Genomic DNA, 19,520 nt, shown 5'->3' on the forward strand with positions numbered 1-19,520 from the left:
GGTTATTCAAGTGCAAAATGATGCATACATAGTATATTTAATTTTTTTTAGTTTTTACTTAACTTTGATATTTAATAGTTTTCATTTCAATTACAATGTTAAAATATACTAGAACTAAAATTGTATTGCATTTGAAAAGGGTTTAATTGCATTATTGTCCTGTCTTATTATATCGTTAATTTGGTCTCAAAAGAATAATGACATTATTATTGCTTATTGACAATTTTTAGGTCAACATATCTTTGAGCAGAATCTGCTATCGGTCCAGGCCTAAGTTGTATTTTTCAGGAATTCTGTTCACATTTGGCCCACTGCTGTTGGTGCAACCTCGGTCAAACCTTTGTTTGTTCTGCCGCGGGCTGTCAGCCAATGACAAGCAGGTGAAGGTGCACCCACCGGAGTCACATGGTTGACCTGTGGGACCATAAAGTCCACACCCAGGCTCCCGTCAGACAAACAGCGGCGCTATGGAGTGCACCGCAGCGGTCTTGTTGTTGGGGCTCCTGTTGGCTCTGCTGTGGTTGCTTTATGACAAAAAGAGCAAGACCACGACAAGCCGTCTCCCTCCAGGACCGCCGGCGCTTCCTCTGCTCGGAAACCTGCCTCAGCTGGACAAACACGCACCTTTTAAAAGCTTCGTCAAGGTGAGCTCTTGTGAGGCACTTGTGACAATAGTGTCGCCATGGCGATGATGATATAACGTGTCACTTTCCAAGATGAGCCAAACGTATGGAGCGGTGATGACGGTGCACCTGGGCTGGCAACGTACGGTGGTCCTGGTGGGCTACGAGGCCGTCAAAGAGGCTCTGGTCGACCAAGCTGATGACTTTGCAGGAAGAATGCAGATGCCGTTCCTTTACAAAGCCACTAGGGGCTATGGTGAGACCACCTCTGACCCTACTATGTATAGTAAAAACTAAATTGGGGCCGTCTTCTATTAATGATTATGATTAGTTAGATCATGCCTACAGTAGAAGTCGACTTAATCAGGTTTTCTCAACCTTTCATACATCGGGAGCCCTGGGGCCCACTCAAGTATTAACACCGAATCAGTCATCTTACTCTCCATTTTAAGTATATTCAATAATTGTATATGACCTGCTTACAGCTTACAACCTTGTCAAATGATATGAACGCATGTGTTAATCACAAAGATTATTAGTGAAAGGCCTACTGAAATGAGATGTTCTTATTTAAACGGGGATAGCAGGTCCATTCTATGTGTCATACTTCATCATTTCGTGATATTGCCATATTTTTGCTGAAAGGATTTAGTAGAGAACATCCACGATAAAGTTTGCAACTTTTGGTCGCTAACAGAAAAGCCCTGCCTTTACCGGAAGTCGCAGACGATGATGTCATCCGTTGATGGCTCCTCACATAATTTTAATGGGAGCCTCCAACAAAAAGAGCTATTCAGACCGAGAAAATGACAATTTCCCCATTAATTTGAGCGAGGATGAAAGATTCGTGTTGGAGGATATTATTAGCGACGGAAAAGAAAAAAAAAAAAATCAAGTTAAGAAAAAAAAACGCGATTGCATTGGGACGGATTCAGATGTTTTTAGACACATTTACTAGGATAATTCTGGGAAATCCCTTATCTTTCTATTGTGTGGCTAGTGTTTTAGTGAGTTTAATAGTACCTGATAGTCGGAAGGGTGTATCCACGGGTGTCTTGACGCCGGTGTCTGATGGAAGTCGATGCCAGCTGTACGGACAGCACAAGCTCAGCTGATCTCCGGTAAGTGGCAACTTTTTACCACAATTTTTTCACCGGAAACTGCTGGTTGACAAGTGGTCGGGATCCATGTTCGCTTGACCGCTCTGATCCATAGTAAAGTTTCACCTTCGGGAATTTTAAAAAAGGAATTACCGTGTGTTTGTGTGGCTAAAGGCTAAAGCTTCCCACCTCCATCTTTCTACCTTGACTTCTCCATTATTAATTGAACAAAATGCAAAAGATTTAGCAACACAGATCTCCAAAATACTGTGTAATTATGCGGTTAAAGCAGACGGCTTTTAGCCGTGTGTGTGCGCAGCGCTAATATTTCCTAACAGTCCGTGACGTCACGCGTACACGTCAGCATTCCGCGACGTTTTCAACAGGACACTTCGCGGAAAAATTTAAAATCACAATTTAGTAAACTAGAAGGCCGTATTGGCATGTGTTGCAATGTTAATATTTCATCATTAATACAGTATATAAACTACCAGACTGCGTGGTCGGTAGTAGTGGGTTTCAGTAGGCCTTCAAGGGCCTACTGAAACCCACTTTCTTGGCTTCTCCATGGATTCCATCAGAGACACTGGCGGTCAACACACCCCTCCGACTTTCAAGTATGACTTTATAATCTCACTAAAACACTAGTAACACAATAATCAGATAAGGGATTTTCCAGAATTATCCTAGTAAATGTGTCTAATAACATCTGAATCGCTCTCACTGCCCTTGACTTTTTTTTTTTCTATTGCTTCACTCTAACTTTCCCCATCCACAAATCTTTCAACCTCGCTCAAATTAATGGGGAAATCGTCGCTTTCTCGGTCCGAATCGCTCTTGCTGCTGGTGGCTATGATTATAAACAATGTGAGGATGTGAGGAGCCCTACAACCAGTGACGTCACACGCACATCGTCTGCTACTCCCGGTACAGGCAAGGCTTTTTTATTAGCGACCAAAAGTTGCAAACTTTATCGTCAATGTTTTCTACTAAATCCTTTAAGCAAAAATATGGCAATATCGCGAAATGATCAAGTATGACACATAGAATGGACCTGCTATCCTCGTTTAAATAAGAAAATCTCATTTCAGTAGGCCTTTAACACGTAAGTTTTAGGATTAGGTCAGGCTGATAAGAAGAATAAGTACTAATCAAAGGGGACTCATAATTAACCGACACAAAATAAATGTACATACAATTATGGTATACTACAATAAACATTAATAATTAATATTAAGTCAAGTGTCAATAAAATTTAAGTGAAAATGAAAATACAGCTTCACCACTTTAGTCCTTTTTTGCACTTAAGAAACAACTTTATGACTAGCTTCACACTTCCTCTCTTTGTTTGATATTATAGTTACTGCCACAAGTAGTGGAAAAGTGCATTACAACGGAGTACTGCTGCTAACCGAACAGACCACAGCTGAGAAACAGATCATTTTCGGCAACCAACAATGGGCCTCGGCCCTATGGTCATACTTGCCAACTTTGAGACTTCCGAATTTGGGAGATGCGGGGTGGGGCGGCGGGGTTGTGGTGGTGGGAGGGCGGGGTTGAGGTGGGCGGGTTTAGTGGTAGTGGGGTGGTGTATATTGTAGTGTCCTGGAAGAGTTAGTGCTGCAAAGGATTCTTTGTATTTGTTCTGTTGTGTTACAGTGCTGATGTTCTCCCAAAATGTGTTTGTCATTCTTGTTTGGTGTGGGTTCACAGAGTGGCACATATTTCTAACAGTGTTAAAGTTGTTTATACGGCCACCCTCAGTGTGACCTGTATGGCTGTTGATCAAGCATTCTCTTATGTGTGTGTAAAAGCTGCATATATTATGTGACATGAATTGATACCATGAATTGATTAACATGGACCCCGACTTAAACAAGTTGAAAAACGTATTCGGGTGTTACCATTTAGTGGTCAATTGTACGGAATATGTACTGAACTGTGCAATCTATTAATAAACGTATCAATCAATCAATCAAAACATTGACCGGCACGCTGTTTGTATGGAGGAAAAGCGGACATGGCGACAGGTATAGAGGCCGCTAAAGGCAACAAATAAACAACAAATAAATATGGCAGTGATTGGATAGTTTAGTGAGGTCTGAGGATAAGGGATTGACTTTTGCTCTAGCGGAGTGCCAAAAGGAAACTTGACTATCGAGCGCAAGCCTTCTGATTAGGCAGCCGTATTAAGTCCTGTGAGACGCTTATTGGTGACCCCCGGAAGATTATTCTGCCATGTTTGGGCTAGCACGTGTGTTACCGCAGATTGTCCGCAAACCATCACTCAAGAGTTCACTGCTGTGTGCACGTTCAAATTTCACTTTTGTTTTTGCAGCCGCTCGCATATTGACACTTCACCAGAGCGGACTTAGTACAAAAATGGCGTGTTCCAAGTTCACCAGTAAAAGTGAAAACCGTCAATTCCGAGAAAATTGGACTGAATCATTTCAATTTAAACAAAGACCCATGTGCTTGATAGGCCAGGGGACTATCACATTTATCAAGAAGTCCAATTTAAGTTGTCTGCTGAGAAATGTTCTGGCCCTTGGATACATTTAATTGAACAGCCCTAATCGAGATAAGGTAAACGTCATTACAAGGTTTTTGTCCTTCAACCCGTGCAAGGATCGTTACTGTTACCAGAGTGGAGAAATGAGGAAAACTTCCTGGCCAAGCAAAACCGGTCCAAGTAACTCCTCGACAGCAAGCCCCACAAGGGTCAATCGCGGGTTTTTTTTGGGCCGAAGGCACAACATGATACGTGTGCCCCATCTCTGGAAATCCTCCCCACTCAACTGCAGTACACGGGGGGATCTATGGTACACAACTCATTCCTCTTTCTCATTGATTGAGGAGGGGGGTGGGGGGTGTCAATGTTCACGATTCGACTGCGAAGTTGATAAGACTTCTGAATGTAATTGTCTTATAGTCGACTATTCTTAGACACTCCATAACAAAAAAACTGTCTTGTTCTTGTCAGGTTTGGGCCTCAGTAACGGCGAGCGCTGGCGACAGCTGCGGCGTTTCACCCTGACCACCCTACGAGATTTCGGGATGGGACGCAAAGGCATGGAGGAGTGGATCCAGGAGGAGAGCCAACACATGAGGGCCCACCTGGACTCTTACAAAAGTAAGACATTCACCAACGATTATTCTGATCGGGCTTGTGTGGTTTTGGCGGTCAAAACATTCCGGGGTGTGTCAGAAATGTTCCAGGGTTGTCCCGGTTTTTGCTACGTTACCCGAGACAATCAAGCAGCATGTTGACAAAGAGATGCTGCGGTGTTAGCTTCGTTTAATGCATGAGAAGAGGCGAGAGTTGTGGCAGGACTTTTCCTGAAGCAACCTCGCGACTAATCTGACCTGGTTTTGTGGTCTGCAATCAAAGGGCTCATTAAGGGGGTCTGTTTGAAAGACCTGAAGGACCACAGGATGGTCGCAAGATTCTGGAAGATTGTTTCCAGGATAGCATGAAGGCTTGACAGAAAAGGCTGGGAAAGTGCATTAGAATCCAGAAGGATGACTTTGAAAGTTTTGACACACCTCATGTTTGTTTTACGGAGCGTTAGCCAGCGTGCAAATGTTATCGTGTCCGCCGGTTATGTCTTATCTCGTCCTCGTGGTTTTCAAGAGGGCACAAACAAACAAGTGCTGACTCATCCGGCTGGAAGATTTGACACTTTGCTATGGTACTCAAAGTTATTGTGTTGTGATGATTTTAGCTGACAAAAGTCAGCAAACACTCGTTAATGTGACATCATCTTTTATTTGAATAAGATAAAATAGGAAGGAAAACATTCACTGAATTGAATATGGTGCAAAGTTTGTTTATTCCAGCAATTCGATTTTCAAGGTGAAACTAAAATGTGACATCGGCTCATAACATGCAGCTCAAGATATTCCAAGCCTTCTTTTGATATCATTTTGATGATTATGGCGTCCAGTTTATAACATTAAATTGAAAATCTGTCTTTTAAAAACGTTAAACCATGTTCATTAACAAAGGCTTGACATAACTCACTTTGTATGTAATGAGTCTGTCATGTATTAGTTTCACACTTGAAGTTGAATTGCTGACATTAAAGGACTTTTGGGCCCTGCGATGAGGTGGCGACTTGTCCAGGGTGTACCCCGCCTTCCGCCCGATTGTAGCTGAGATAGGCGCCAGCGCCCACCGCGACCCCGAAAGGGAATAAGCGGTAGGAAATGGATGGATGGATGGACGGATAAAGGACTTTTGCACAACATTAAACATTTTGGAGCTTTACTTGTAGAAGCTTCCTTCTCCAAATGCATGGTTGCTTTGCTAACATTGTTTGGGATTCACAGACAAACTTAATTTGTAAATACATATTGTTGATATGCTCTTTAAAGTACCAGTAGAGTGGAAAAACAAGTTATTTGTTTTTATTGTATCCATTAAACCATATCCAATTGTATCTACAATCTGCAAAATATGTGAAAATACCGTCTAAAATGTGATAAAATGCATTTTAAATACTACACTCCAAAAACCTAATGCAATTTCAATAGATTCAGTGTAGTAACATTTCTGCACTCCGACCATGTCATCAGATCAGTCATACTGAAAATACGCAAAAATTGGAAAGAGATGTGCCGTCTACCATTCACAATCCTTATGTAAGACAAAAACACATATGCTTGGCTTTATTTATGCACTCAAATTGTAGATAAATAGCTGATAGGTCCTCTTTTGAGCTCATTGTACCTCTAAAAACATCAAGAAAAGCGCCAACAATACTCCATTTACATGTTGTGACCTGAAAATGAACCAAATATGAGTGATATAGTTATTAAAAGCGCCAACGCAGACAGACTATTTTAGCGGCGCGTTGACAGCAGTGAGTTAATCCTAGTGTACGCTGCTATTGTTGACACACTGAGCCGGTGGTTGCTTCTGCTTTGTCTCAAACTTGCTAAAAGTAAATTCTATATTATAATTCATGCATCTCTCACCGACAGGTTGGTCGACTATCACATCCCCAAAGTGGCAAAAAAAGACAAAAAAAGATGCTTTTTGCAGCAACATTTTTTTTTAACTCTTCATGAGGATTGTAAATGAATCTTCATCTAAATGGAATTAAGTAAGTTTCCCGTCGGTTGGCATCCCTGCGAGTGGAAATATGACAGTAAGTGTTTTTTTTAGCAATGCTGCTGATATTAGTGTCAAAATAAAGTTGCACCAGGGAAGCAATCAGATTTCTACAACTTATTGATCATCCTCTTTATGTTCGGACTCAAAAATATATGGTCCTGGATCATACTTTTCCCCATAGTAATCATAGCTTTCACAAAGTCTGCTTGATTAGCATTGTTGTTGATGGGAAAAGGATTTTTGGTTCCTAGTGGGACGTCACGCGATCACATGACTGGCTTCATCATTATCTCTCAAAATGACTCGGGAATCCCTGTGAGATTGATCCTATTTTGATCATATCTCTTTGCAAACTTTGGAAGAATTTTGGTGTCATAAATCAGATACATGTAATAGCTTCAATATAGAGGCAACTTGTTTTTCCACTCTACTGGATTCTTTAAATGACAGAGTTTGCACCAAAAATATTTTATTTTTGATTGCAAACATTGAAAAGATCTTTAAATGTGGACAGTTTTTAAATCACCATCTCTGTAAACGTCTAGCAAAGGTTCAGTAGGTCTCGACAAAAATACAAATTCTGGAACTCAATGTTGTTGCCCAATCTGGCCAAAATCATCTGAAAAATGATCGAAATGTATTTGTGAATATCCACAATTAGTACAAGGTGGGACATCACCTGCAGTCTGGCAATTCAGTATTAGGTTTCTGTTTCGAGTCCAGTTTCCTACCAGTCCTGTCGAACGCCATGGTGTAAAGATTTAGTCAGTGTTGCATCGACATTATATAACAGCAGTTCTATCTCCCTTCAGAAGCGCCCTTTGACCCCACCTTCCTGCTGACCTGCTCAGTGTCCAACGTGGTGTGCTGCCTGGTGTTTGGACAACGCTTCAACTACGAGGACGCAGACTTCCAGCAGCTATTGGCCATTACAAAGGAACTTGTTATGTTTATGGCTAGTCCTCTGGGGCAGGTAACATTGCCATAAATTTACAAACCAAATCCCAAACCCCATCCCCAACGTATCTCTTTGTAATCCTAGCCCTAACCCCAGCCATCACCAAAACACTAACGCCACCTCTAAGCAACAAGCCAACCCTAATTGAAAACCTTTTCTTCAATGTATTAGCAGTATATCGCTTTAACGCTCAAATGGCAGACGAGGCTCAAAATAACACCTATTGTAAGTGAGGTCTACGTCACAAAACATTGTGTCCCAAAGTCTTACCGGGAGAATTAGCTCAAATAGTCCAGTGATCGTTTGGCATTCACAAGTTATTGGAACTGATGCTCATGATCTCTAAATGTTATGTTCTTCCTGTAAAAAAGCATGGTCTGAAATAGTTTTGATTATCCGAATCCTAACTTGAAATTCCAACTCTAACTTGAAAACCTAACAAACTCGCGTAAAACACTAACCCAAGTTTGAAACCTAAGCATTGGCATGAAACCCCTTACTGTATTCAGAAAATCCTAACCTGAGCTTGAAACTCTAGCCCTAACTGTAAACCCTAATATGAAACCCTGTTACAAGCTAAAAACCCTATAGTATGTACCAAATGTGTTCGGGAAACACATTCACATAATACAATTTACTAATCATTGTGCACAGAGTGTACACTTAGGACTCAGCATGTCTTCTTCAGATGTACAACATCTTTCCTGGACTGACTGAGCGCCTGCCAGGCCACCAGCAAAAAGTCTTTGCTCACATAGAGACGGTGAGATCTTTCATCAAAAAGAAGATCCAGCAGCATGAAGACACTTTGGACTCTAGCTCTCCCAGAGACTACATTGACTGCTTCCTTAACCGCATCCAACAGGTTGGAAAGACCTATAACTGTTTCACCAGTCCTACAACCTTATGCTTTGACCTGCGAAAAGCTCTGAAAGCAAACAACACAATGGATTCTTTGTCCCCTCAGGAGAAGGACAACGCTTCCAGTGAGTTCTTCTATGACAACCTGGTAGGCACAGTCATGAATCTCTTCATGGCTGGAACAGAAACCAGCAGCTCTACTATCCGATACGCTCTCAGCGTGTTCATTAAACACCCTGATATACAAGGTTGGTCTCAACAGGACAAACAACGAAACGTTTGGATCAAAAAAATGCAATTAAATGTTTTGTGCAGAGAAAATGCAGCAGGAGATCGACGCTGTGATTGGACGAGAACGTTGTCCCAACATGGAGGACAGAAAGTCCATGCCCTTTACAGATGCAGTCATCCATGAGGTGCAGCGCTTTCTAGACATTGTGCCCTTCAGCCTGCCACACTACACGCTGCATGACGTCTCCTTTAGAGGCTACACCATTCCCAAGGTATTCCCACTGGACAGTCCTCTACCTCTACTGATGTTTTTTTTCCTGTTTCTGGAGTTTGTCATAGTCTAACACAGGGGTCTCAAACTCAATTTACCTGGGGGCCACTGGATGCAAAGTCTGGGTGAGGCTGGGGCGCAAGAAGAGATTTCTTAAAAAAAAATGGTGCATACTCCTCAGCATGTCTAGTTGTATAATGACGTTTCAAATTGTATTCCTTGTGCACCAAACTTTCTCTGTGCAAAAAAGACATAAGAAATATTGCATCTCCCACTATTCCTGGAATTGTCTTTGCTCACTCATCACTAACTTTTCTCTTCACTGCAGATTTTGAAAAAGACATGTTTGGGGTTGTGGAATATATTTGTATTTAGCCGACGCACGGAGAATAATTTTATAATGTGTGTCGTTCCGGGCTTCACGGTGGAAGAGGGGTTAGTGCGTCTGCCTCACAATACGAAGGTCCTGCAGTCCTGGGTTCAAATCCAGGCTCGGGATCTTTCTGTGTGGAGTTTGCATGTTCTCCCCGTGAATGCGTGGGTTCCCTCCGGGTACTCCGGCTTCCTCCCACCTCCAAAGACATGCACCTGGGGATAGGTTGATTGGCAACACTAAAATTGGCCCTTGTGTGTGAATGTGAGTGTGACTGTTGTCTGTCTATCTGTGTTGGCCCTGCGATGAGGTGGCGACTTGTCCAGGGAGTACCCCGCCTTCCGCCCGATTGTAGCTGAGATAGGCGCCAGCGCCCCCCGCAACCCCAAAAGGGAATAAGCGGTAGAAAATGGGTGGGTGTGTGTCGTTCCGCTTTTCCTCTCTACAGCAATACGGCGGTCGGCGGATAATAGCCGGGAAAGTAACAGGATAGTGAGCGCAAAAAAGTGATGGCTCCCGGAATGTTATCCGGCGTCATATAGAAATATATGTAAAAGGGCTGTGGATCTTTGGGTGTCCCACAATTCGATATATCGATTCTTGGGGTCACGATTCGATTTTTTTTTTCAATTCAACACGATTCTTGATTCAAAAACGATTTTTTCCCAATTAAAAATGATTCTGTATTCATTCAATACATATGATTTCAGCAGGTTCTACCCCAGTCTGCTGACATGCAAGCAGAGTAGTAGATTTTTGTAAAAAGCTTTTATAATTGTAAAGGACAATGTTTTATCAACTGATTACAATAATGTAAATGTGTTTTAACTATTAAATGAACCAAACATTTCCATCCATCCATCCATTTTCTACCGCTTATTCCCTTTCGGGGTTGCGGGGGGCGCTGGCGCCTATCTCAGCTACAATCGGGCGGAAGGCAGGGTACACCCTGGACAAGTCGCCACCTCATCGCAGGGCCAACACAGATAGACAGACAACATTCACACACTAGGGGCAATTTAGTGTTGCCAATCAACCTATCCCCAGGTGCATGTCTTTGGAGGTGGGAGACTTATTTTATTTTTGTGAAAATATTGGACACAGTGTGTTGTCAAGCTTATGAGATGCGATGCAAGTGTAAGCCGCTATTGTTTTTTTTATAAACGTCTAATGAGAATGTCAATGAGGGAGTTTTAATCACTGCTATGTTGAAATTATAACTAATATTGATACTGGTGTTGATAATATTAATTTTTGTTTCACTACTTTTGGTTTGTTCTGTGTCGTGTATGTGTCTCCTCTCAATTGCTCTGTTTATTGCAGTTCTGAGTGTTGCTGGGTCAGGTTTGGTTTTGGAATTGGATTGCATTGTTATGGTATTTATTAAAAATGAGAATCGATTCTGAAATCGCACAACATGAGAATCATGATTCGAGTTCGAATCGATTTTTTCCCACACCCCTAATATGTAATGTTCATCGTGTGAGGCAATGCAAATTAAACAGTAAAAAAAACAAATAACGGTTAGAATTGGTCCAGGTTATCGGGGACTGTTATTACCGACGGACAGGTGTCGCGCTGTGACTGCAGCCAGGAACGTAAGAAAACCCTCGTTTCCATGCCAACGTCTCTGTCGCTTTCACTCATTTGCTGCTTTTCCACTAACGCAGGGGTAGGCACCCCAGAACGTTGAAAGAGCCATTTTGGACCCAAATAACACAACGCTGTCAAGCGGCATTCTAATAAAACTCGCGGGCTGCACTAACATAAACTTTCATATTAAGGTGGGGGCTGCAAAATAACATCTCGCGGGCCGTAATTGGCATGTCTGAGACCCCTGGTCTTACACAAAAGTCCTCGATTACATTTGTTCAAGGGCCAGCAGACACGGTCAGCTCCTTTATCATTAGGACTTGGGATTTGAATCCTTGTTCCCTTGTCCAAAGAATAAGATTTATCACACAATAAGCTATCCAGTCACTTACAATGAATATCCTCCATTAATAAGCAGTTTTCAAATAAGTGTTTGATGAGCATTCCCAAACTTTTTCAGTCTTTTTTGCCACTTGTGTCAGCTTTTTTGAAACGCATGCAGGCTCAAATTCCAAATGAGCTAATATTTGCAACAAATAAAGTTTTCCAGCTCGAACGTTAAGTATCTTTTCTTTGCAGTCTATTCAAATAAGTATAGGTTGAAAAAGATTTTCAAATCATTGTATTCTGTTTTTGTTTACCATTTACACAACGTGCCAACTTCACTGGTTTTGGGTTTTGTATATGCTATGTTAAATTTATCAATAAAGCCATATAAATAATATACATAGGTTAGATTTAAATGTGTTTTTACATAATTATTTAATTTAATTCATATAATTTGGTAGTATATTGATTTAAGTAATAAAAAACTGAGTCCCTTGGAGCCGAAAAAGCCTGCTCTTTTTACTGAGCAGAGACAAAAAAAACCCGGAATTCCCATCACTAGATTTTTTTAAATAATAAAGACTCCTATTCTGCACGTTGTCACAACAGGACACCATCATCATTCCCTTGCTGCACTCTGTGCTGAAAGACGAGAAACAGTGGGTGGAGCCTTGGTCCTTTAATCCTCAGCACTTCCTGGACCACAACGGCAACTTTAAGAAGAACCCGGCGTTTATGCCTTTTGCGGCAGGTACGTATGTGTTGTCTGTTCAAATGTTCTGACCATATGAGAGGTCAGAGGTCACTGGTGCAGCAAACTCCTGCAAGCGTGTATTTACTTTTCTATGCAGGGATTAAAATAGAAGCTTCCGATGTCTTGCCAAGAATGGAGATTCAGCGAGAACTGAGGACTATTGTTGTCTTGTGTGTCTCCCGTCCTCTCACAGGGAAAAGAGCTTGTGTCGGAGAGTCTCTGGCCCGCATGGAACTGTTCATCTTCATCACGTCACTGCTGCAACATTTCAGCTTCTCCTGCGTCGGAGGTCCAGACAGCGTCAACCTTACGCCGGAGTACAGCAGCTTCGCCAACGTGCCGCGGCAACACCAGCTCATCGCTACGCCTCGCTGACACGCACGCCTCCAACAAGGGCCAATAAGAACAGCGTCTCAGACCTCTCACACCATCTCCACATATGGCTGCTTCACCAAAATTAAGCAGCGCCCTGTTTTGAAAAATATTAAAATGGCCCCTACCTGCTTTAATTTTTCAGTGTTTGGCCCTCAGTAAAAATAGTTTGGACACCCCAGTTCTAAAACAATGCTGCGAGCATCACAACTCCAGTGCCAGGTGAGGTGTGTTCAGTAGGGGTGGAAAAGTTCCCAAATCCACGGTTTAGATCTTAATACGGCTACGTGACACTGTTTTCGATGTACCTTGTCGTTCTTTTTTGACACCCCAGAATACCATATTTCCCGGTAATCAAGCATTACTCCTTTATCAGTTGTGGTTCTTACAAACATATCTTATGAAATAAAACTTAGAAAATGGCTCCTAAAGCTCTGACTTTTAAATTAATGTGAACAAAGAGCTAAGAGTACAATCTTAATAAGCACATTATATACCATTAACATAACATGAAGCACTAGCTTTATTGGCACTTTTGTTTATATCAAAACAAAAATATAAATTTCAATGCAAAAATCATTAAATTTATTGATACATCATTGGACAATTTGGACAAGTATTTTAAATAAAAGCATAATAATTTTGTAACATAAATGTGCCAATGAGTACTTTAAAGTACGATACTTTTTTGAAACCTTTATTTTGTTAGCGTAGTCAGACAGAATGTTGCACACAGTGCTCTAAGCATGCTGCTGTTCTTAAAGAGGAACTGCACTTTTTTTTTTCTTTCGTTCACAACCATTATGAGAGACAAGTGTTTTATCTTTGCATTCTATCATGTAAAAATCATCTGGTTATAATATCGCTAATAGGAACAATCAGTTCTATGTTTAAATCTCTTTAAAATGCATTCAATTTACGTTCCCTAACCTGTATAATAACCAAGCGGTACCGACATTGTTATTGTAACAGTGAACACTGAGGAACTCTTTTTGTAGAGTAGTAACACATCGGCGTGCTTCGGTATTAGTCGTAAAAGCGAACTATGGATTCGGAAAGAGATTAACCAGCTTCTACGTCAGCACAAAATAAGTTCGAGTTTGTATTGCACAACACAAAGTTTTCAGACTCCAATATGTACCGACTGAAAAAACATTAACAATCATATTACAATATCTGTAGAGTGTTAGCCCACATTCCATGTTTTGTTTGTACACAGCTAGCTTGACAGCATATGTATTGTAGTTGAAATAACGCACATGTTGTGCTACGTGTATCACGATCAATATCAAGTGTGACTCACTTGATGGACAGTTGTGTGCTTGGTTCAGTTGGCTGGGGACAATGTTTCTGGGTTATTTGGTTAAGCACTCCATTTATGGCGAAATAGCATGGCTTCAAAATATACATTTTGCAGCTTCAAGTCACTTTCCCCTCACTCTCTCGTCTTCCGTCTGCGCCAATGTCTCCAGAAAAAAAAGTCTTCTCGTCTCTCATAATGATTGTGAACGATTGGCAAAATTCCACAAAAAAGTGCAGTTCCTCTTTAAGGGTGCTTGTTGGCTGCTATATTTTTGATTACATGTGGCTGTTTTGAAATAAAATAAAAAAGCCATCCTGTCTTTACAATGAACTTGCATCGGTGGTCTCGTCCACAACAACACAAGCAGATAAGAAGTATTGCGGGTGTATGGGTTGTCCTGGCTAGCATTAGAGTGTTCGCAGACTCAGCAAGTGTTTCAGGGATGAGCAGGCCCCGGACACGCAATTTCCCCAAACGAATGTTCCCTGTCCTCGAGATGACAGCATTTCAATCGCATTCATGCTAATTTCCATGACTTTTCTTGTTTAACAGTAGATTCGGTTTTTATTGGCCAGTTCCGTGATTCCGTATGATCAGGTCTACACGTACACGCTCCAAACTAAATGAGTAACACAAAGAAAAAAACTGGTATCCGAGCAACATACGTACTTCGAAACGGTGTCAGCTCAAACGAACGCTTTAGATTTTTTCACAAACCGTTCCATCTCTAGTGTTCAGTGATACCAGCGAGAAGAAGGTGCGTCTTCGGTCACAAGGTTTATGGAGGCCAGCTGGCTCGTCATTGGCTAAATGTTGGGCAGGTGATATCTGTGCTTCGCCGGCTTCTTGACGTCTGGTGCAGGTGACATGTTGCTGTTTGTTAACTGTGGCAAGTACTGGGCCTGTAGGACACAGATACAGTTCTTAAATGTTGGATGATGTTGATGAACAAGCAGGGCCTGCCCCTCCCTATATACCAGGGGTGTCAAACGTACGGCTCAGGCCTGCAAACAGGTTTTATCCGGCCCGCGTGATGAGTTTGCCAAGTATAAAAATTAGCTACTTTTTTTTTTTTTTATAGAAACTCCTACTCTAAATGTGTCCACTAGATGTAACAATAGCAATTTTGTTAGGCAAGCAAACGGTTTATGCCGAGGCCAAACAAGAGGTACACATTAAAGGGTGACTGTGACTCCTCCTTCTCAACCTACATCAAATTTAAAACCTGCCGTTTTATGTCTTCTGCTTTAAACACGTGGTCATTTGGCACCCTTGCTGCCCTAAAATGTCTCTGGAAACATGAGAAAAGTGAACTTAAACCTTTTGAATAGTTTTTACCAATGTTTCTTACGGTTTGTTGAGTTAGCAATGGATAGATCCGTGGACATTACAAAAGAGGTATTTGTTACCTCGAAGAGTTTACTTGTGTTTTTTGTTCAATCCCAGAAAGAGTATGATTTAAAGTTTAATCCTGGCTTTGTAGATACACAGACAAAATCTAAACTCTTTGTGTTTTTAAAGCTGCACCAATTTCCTCAGAATTTTCAACAAACTTGAAGTGTTTTGTCCAGAGGATTAATTGTGATATGTACGTTTTCAGAATGAGCTTATTCTATTTTTGGCCAAAATAAAAAAAAATAAAACCACCTGGAGTTGTCTTTATGTTTAAGTAATCATGCCATTATTTTACCATTAAGGCCCACTTGGGAATAGATTTCAAACCATGCGGCCCCTGACCTAAAGTCAGTTTGACATCCTGCTTTATGTGATCCGTAGGGTGGTGGGCCCGTTTTGCGTAAATACGCGCATGTAAAATGACAATTAATGAATGACAGGGTGCCTTACATGAAATTTCTCCACAAACGAATTCCTAGCACATTCCTGCTATGTCACATATAAAAATATAATGGCAAATGTCCCCATGATTTCATTGGCACGTGTCATTAGTGCTAGACATTATAAACAGGGATGTGTCAGCAAGATATGCCAATGGATGTTTTCATTAGATTGTCAAATTTAATAAGTTAACTTGTGATTAATCACAAAAAATATTGCATTAGTCATGTACAGTGGAACCTTGATTTTCGAACCCTTCTATTTGGAACTTTTGGGTTCAGGCACTTTTAGTGTGGCTCCGAACGCTTCATTCATTCATTTTGTGTACCGCTGGCAGCCATTTTGTGCTTGCTCATATTGAAGCGATTGAGGAAGCTGGCTTCGTACCACAACAAGTTTTTCATTCGGATGAGAATGGACTTTTCTATAAAAAGATGCCAAAGCGGACTTATTTCACAGTGCAGGAGAAGACACTAACTCTCACTCAGCTGCACCTCTGCCAAGAGCACACACACACACACGCCAACACCCACCCCTCTGTTTGCTTCTTTCTTTCCTCATGAGGTGCAGCTCATGAGTGGTCTTTGGACTATAAGCAACTACTTTTTTCCTATGCTTCAGACCCTGCGGCTTAAAAAACGGTGCTGCTAATTTATGGATTTTTCTTCGCTGACGGCAGTGAAGCAAATAGATTTCATTAAACTCATGCAAATATACTTGAATGGTGTGTGGCATCATCTTTTGGACGAGTTTGCTCAGGTGCTACTAGGTGAATGCCTACAAGTGTTTCCTGCTTTTTAAAACTTAGTACCAGAAGTAGAAGTGCCGTTTGGTCTTCCAGTCGTCCATAGCGTTTTTACTCATATGGATTCTTCATTCATCACTCCAAACAACATTTGTAAATTTCACAATATAAATAAAACATTCCTACTTACTAAACCGTCCCAAGTGTGACGTCTGTGTTGTCATGCATATTTGTACGTGCTATCGTAATGTAATGAAGCTAGCGTTGTTAGCATGAGCTAATATGTTAACACATTTACGAGTGTTAGTTCTATTTACTTAAAACGGCATGTTTATTGTATAGTTTCAGTTTCACAAATTCCTCAGTAAAATCCCCAAAACGTCACTGTGGCGTTATTCCGCAGCTAGTGGGTCCATGACGATGACCTCTGTTTTGTTTGATCAGGTATTTTACTGCCGTGTGACAGGCACCGTTTGGAAACAATTAAAAGGTATGCAAATAAACATTTATAAAACCTTTCAGTGCAATTAACTAATTTCACAGTCCAAATTTTTTATCGTACATGTGTGACAAATATAGCTCCTTGAATTATTGAATATATCTGCGGCTTTGGGTCCGGTGCAGCTGATATATGTTTTTGTTTTTAAAATGTTTTAAAGGGTGAGATTTATATACTGGTGTCCTCCATAGTTTCGAAAATATGGTCATATAAGTTGTTTTTACTTTTTTTAAATGTTTGTCATTGTAGCAATATGGTTGTTAAAGTTCTGGATTTTTTTGATTTCTGATCGTTTGTGAGAGCAGCAAAGGGACTTCTCTGTGTGTGCGGGTCTTGGCAGAGGAGCCTATACAGAGGACAGCAGCTTGTCGTCGCTTTAGCTTGTTAATAAAGTGATAGTTAATTCATCACATCCTTGTTATGTTTGCTTGATATACATTACTGTAAATCACTTTATGTTGTTGTCAAAATGTACAAACTTTAACTAAAATATGGACTTTTATCAAGGCCGGAACCCATTAGTCATATTTACGTTGTTTCTTTTGGAGAAATTTGCTTCATTATACAAACTTTTCGATTTACCACCCAATTAAGTTTGTAAATCATGGTTCCACTGTATAAACATAGACTAATCAAGCAGTTTATTTTGACAACTCATGCACCTTATACTTAACCGCGGATAGTACCAAAGATAAGTTAAATGACGCATCTGTAGCAACTGTGATTAGCCGGGATTAATTGAATTTAATTTGAAAAAATATTTGCTTGACAGCATTAGCTTTGATTGTGTAAATTTGTTATTTTGCACAGAAAAAATAAATCATTGAACAATTATTTTCCCATTATTTTGTGTCAGTACAAAACATGCATCAAATTTAATTCAAGTTTGATGGAAAAAGTATAAAAATAATTTCACATAAATAAAGTGTGAAAAATGCTTATAGGGTGGGGGGTGCTTCGAATAAAATTCTATTTAGGGCCCCAACTTAAGCAGTTATGCTCATAGGGAATAATAATTGAGAGTAGATAGAAGTGTACGGCCTCAGACTTACCCCGGTCTGTCTGCGGCGGGGTCCTTTATCGTGGCGCCTCGCGGGACGTTCCCCCTCTCGGGCCCAGCCGGACCCCCCGTCGTTGTGAATGTAGGGCATCTCCAGCAGCTCTTCGCAGGAGAGCCTGAGGGACGGGTCCATCACCAGGCACAACTGTGCAGGCGTGGAGGGACATTTATAAACACAGTATACTGGCAACATCTAATGCAGCGACTCTCAAACTGTGGTACGTGTACCACTAGTGGTACGGCAAAGAATCCCTAAATTAAAGTATGATGTTTTATTTTCCTATATTTAAACAAAGTCTTACTGTTCAAACTGTTTGTAGTGTTACAGTGGCCAAAATATTAAATATACTTGTTTTAATGAATGCTTAGGCCTATTACACTCTGTATTTTAATGTTGATCATTATGGTGCTACTTGGTGAAAAAAAGTTTGAGAACCACTGATCTAATGAGATCTTGCAAGACATCTTATGGATTTTCACATACATTCTAATATGTAAGAGTGGGTCACGCTTAAACGTATCCCTCGGAGATAAACACCAAGGAGTAAAATGTTGAATAATAATAGCTTCAGCACACCTTCATAACTTGGAGAGCCTGTGGTGACACACCGGAGAATCGTTTTTCCAAAGTTTCCTATACAAGCAAAAATACGACCGAGCATCAACACTGACATCTTTTTGGTGAAACAAAGCTTCAGTGAGGATGGGGTATCATACCGTGGTGTCAGGGTCAGGAATACTGACTCCACTAAAGAACACATTTGACCGGAACACCTGCTGGTGACGAGGAATGAGGTCCCCTGGAAGTAAGAGGAATTGCATGTAGCAGCAGGTACATTTGTGGAAGCACTTCTGGGAATGGGTAGTGTCGTACCGAGGGTTTTGCGTATGAGGTAGAGCTGGTCCACGTCAGACTTCCCTGGCCATAGCGGACTTCCGTTCAGCAGCTCGGCGAAGACGCATCCCAGCGCCCAAACGTCCACTGGGGGCCCGTAGTGAGTGTCCCCGACCAGGAGCTCTGGAGCCCGGTACCAGCGGGTCGCTACGTAGTCCGTGTAGTCGTCCTCTGGTCCAGCTGAGCACAGGAGACAGACACGTGTGCTGCATGCACTAAATTACAACATTATAGAGTAGAGACTACATGTATGGCAACCCAAAACCGAAACCCAAAACAGGAGGGGTCAACAGTGCAGGAAGAGACGCGCTAATTGGCTTGATGTGAAGTACTGAAAGTAAGGAGGCTGCGCTGAGTTAAGTCATTAGTGGTGATTAATGCACAATAAAAGGACACACAAGAGAGTATTAAGGGGACACCTTTAGTCAAAAATGATTTATGGGGGTCAGAGGCCAATGATTTATGAGGGGTCAAGGTCAAAGGTCAAGATAAAGATCAAAGTCAAAGGTCAAAGTCAAACGTCAAGTTCAAAGTCAAGTGGGTCTGGCTTACCCCGGAAGAGGGTGGAGTTAAGACCTGAAGTGGGAGTGGTTTAACCAG

General features: G+C 41.3%; 2 protein-coding genes across 3 annotated transcripts in view; one reads left to right on the forward strand and one right to left on the reverse strand.

Annotated features, from left to right (window-relative positions):
• The first annotated feature begins 435 nt into the window (after positions 1–435).
• On the forward strand, positions 436–14,962 carry LOC133536849 (cytochrome P450 2F3-like). Its single transcript, XM_061877487.1, has 9 exons — positions 436–644; positions 717–879; positions 4,707–4,856; positions 7,655–7,815; positions 8,489–8,665; positions 8,768–8,909; positions 8,977–9,164; positions 12,066–12,207; positions 12,404–14,962. The coding sequence occupies exons 1-9, from the start codon at positions 468–470 to the stop codon at positions 12,583–12,585; spliced, it is 1,482 nt and encodes a 493-aa protein (XP_061733471.1). The 5' UTR covers positions 436–467; the 3' UTR covers positions 12,586–14,962.
• LOC133536850 (cyclin-dependent kinase-like 1) overlaps positions 14,422–19,520 on the reverse strand; it is a 33,904-nt gene continuing 28,805 nt past the window's right edge. For both annotated transcript variants that reach the window (XM_061877489.1, XM_061877488.1), the window contains exons 6-10: positions 18,900–19,100; positions 18,743–18,825; positions 18,603–18,659; positions 18,018–18,170; positions 14,422–14,787 (exon numbers count right to left, since the gene is read on the reverse strand). In XM_061877489.1, coding sequence (XP_061733473.1) covers positions 14,692–14,787; positions 18,018–18,170; positions 18,603–18,659; positions 18,743–18,825; positions 18,900–19,100 — 590 coding nt within the window. In that variant the 3' untranslated portion in view covers positions 14,422–14,691. The remainder of the gene's footprint in view (positions 14,788–18,017; positions 18,171–18,602; positions 18,660–18,742; positions 18,826–18,899; positions 19,101–19,520) is intronic.

The sequence above is a fragment of the Nerophis ophidion genome, linkage group LG18, assembly GCF_033978795.1.
Source record: "Nerophis ophidion isolate RoL-2023_Sa linkage group LG18, RoL_Noph_v1.0, whole genome shotgun sequence".
Taxonomy (NCBI): Eukaryota; Metazoa; Chordata; class Actinopteri; order Syngnathiformes; family Syngnathidae; genus Nerophis; species Nerophis ophidion.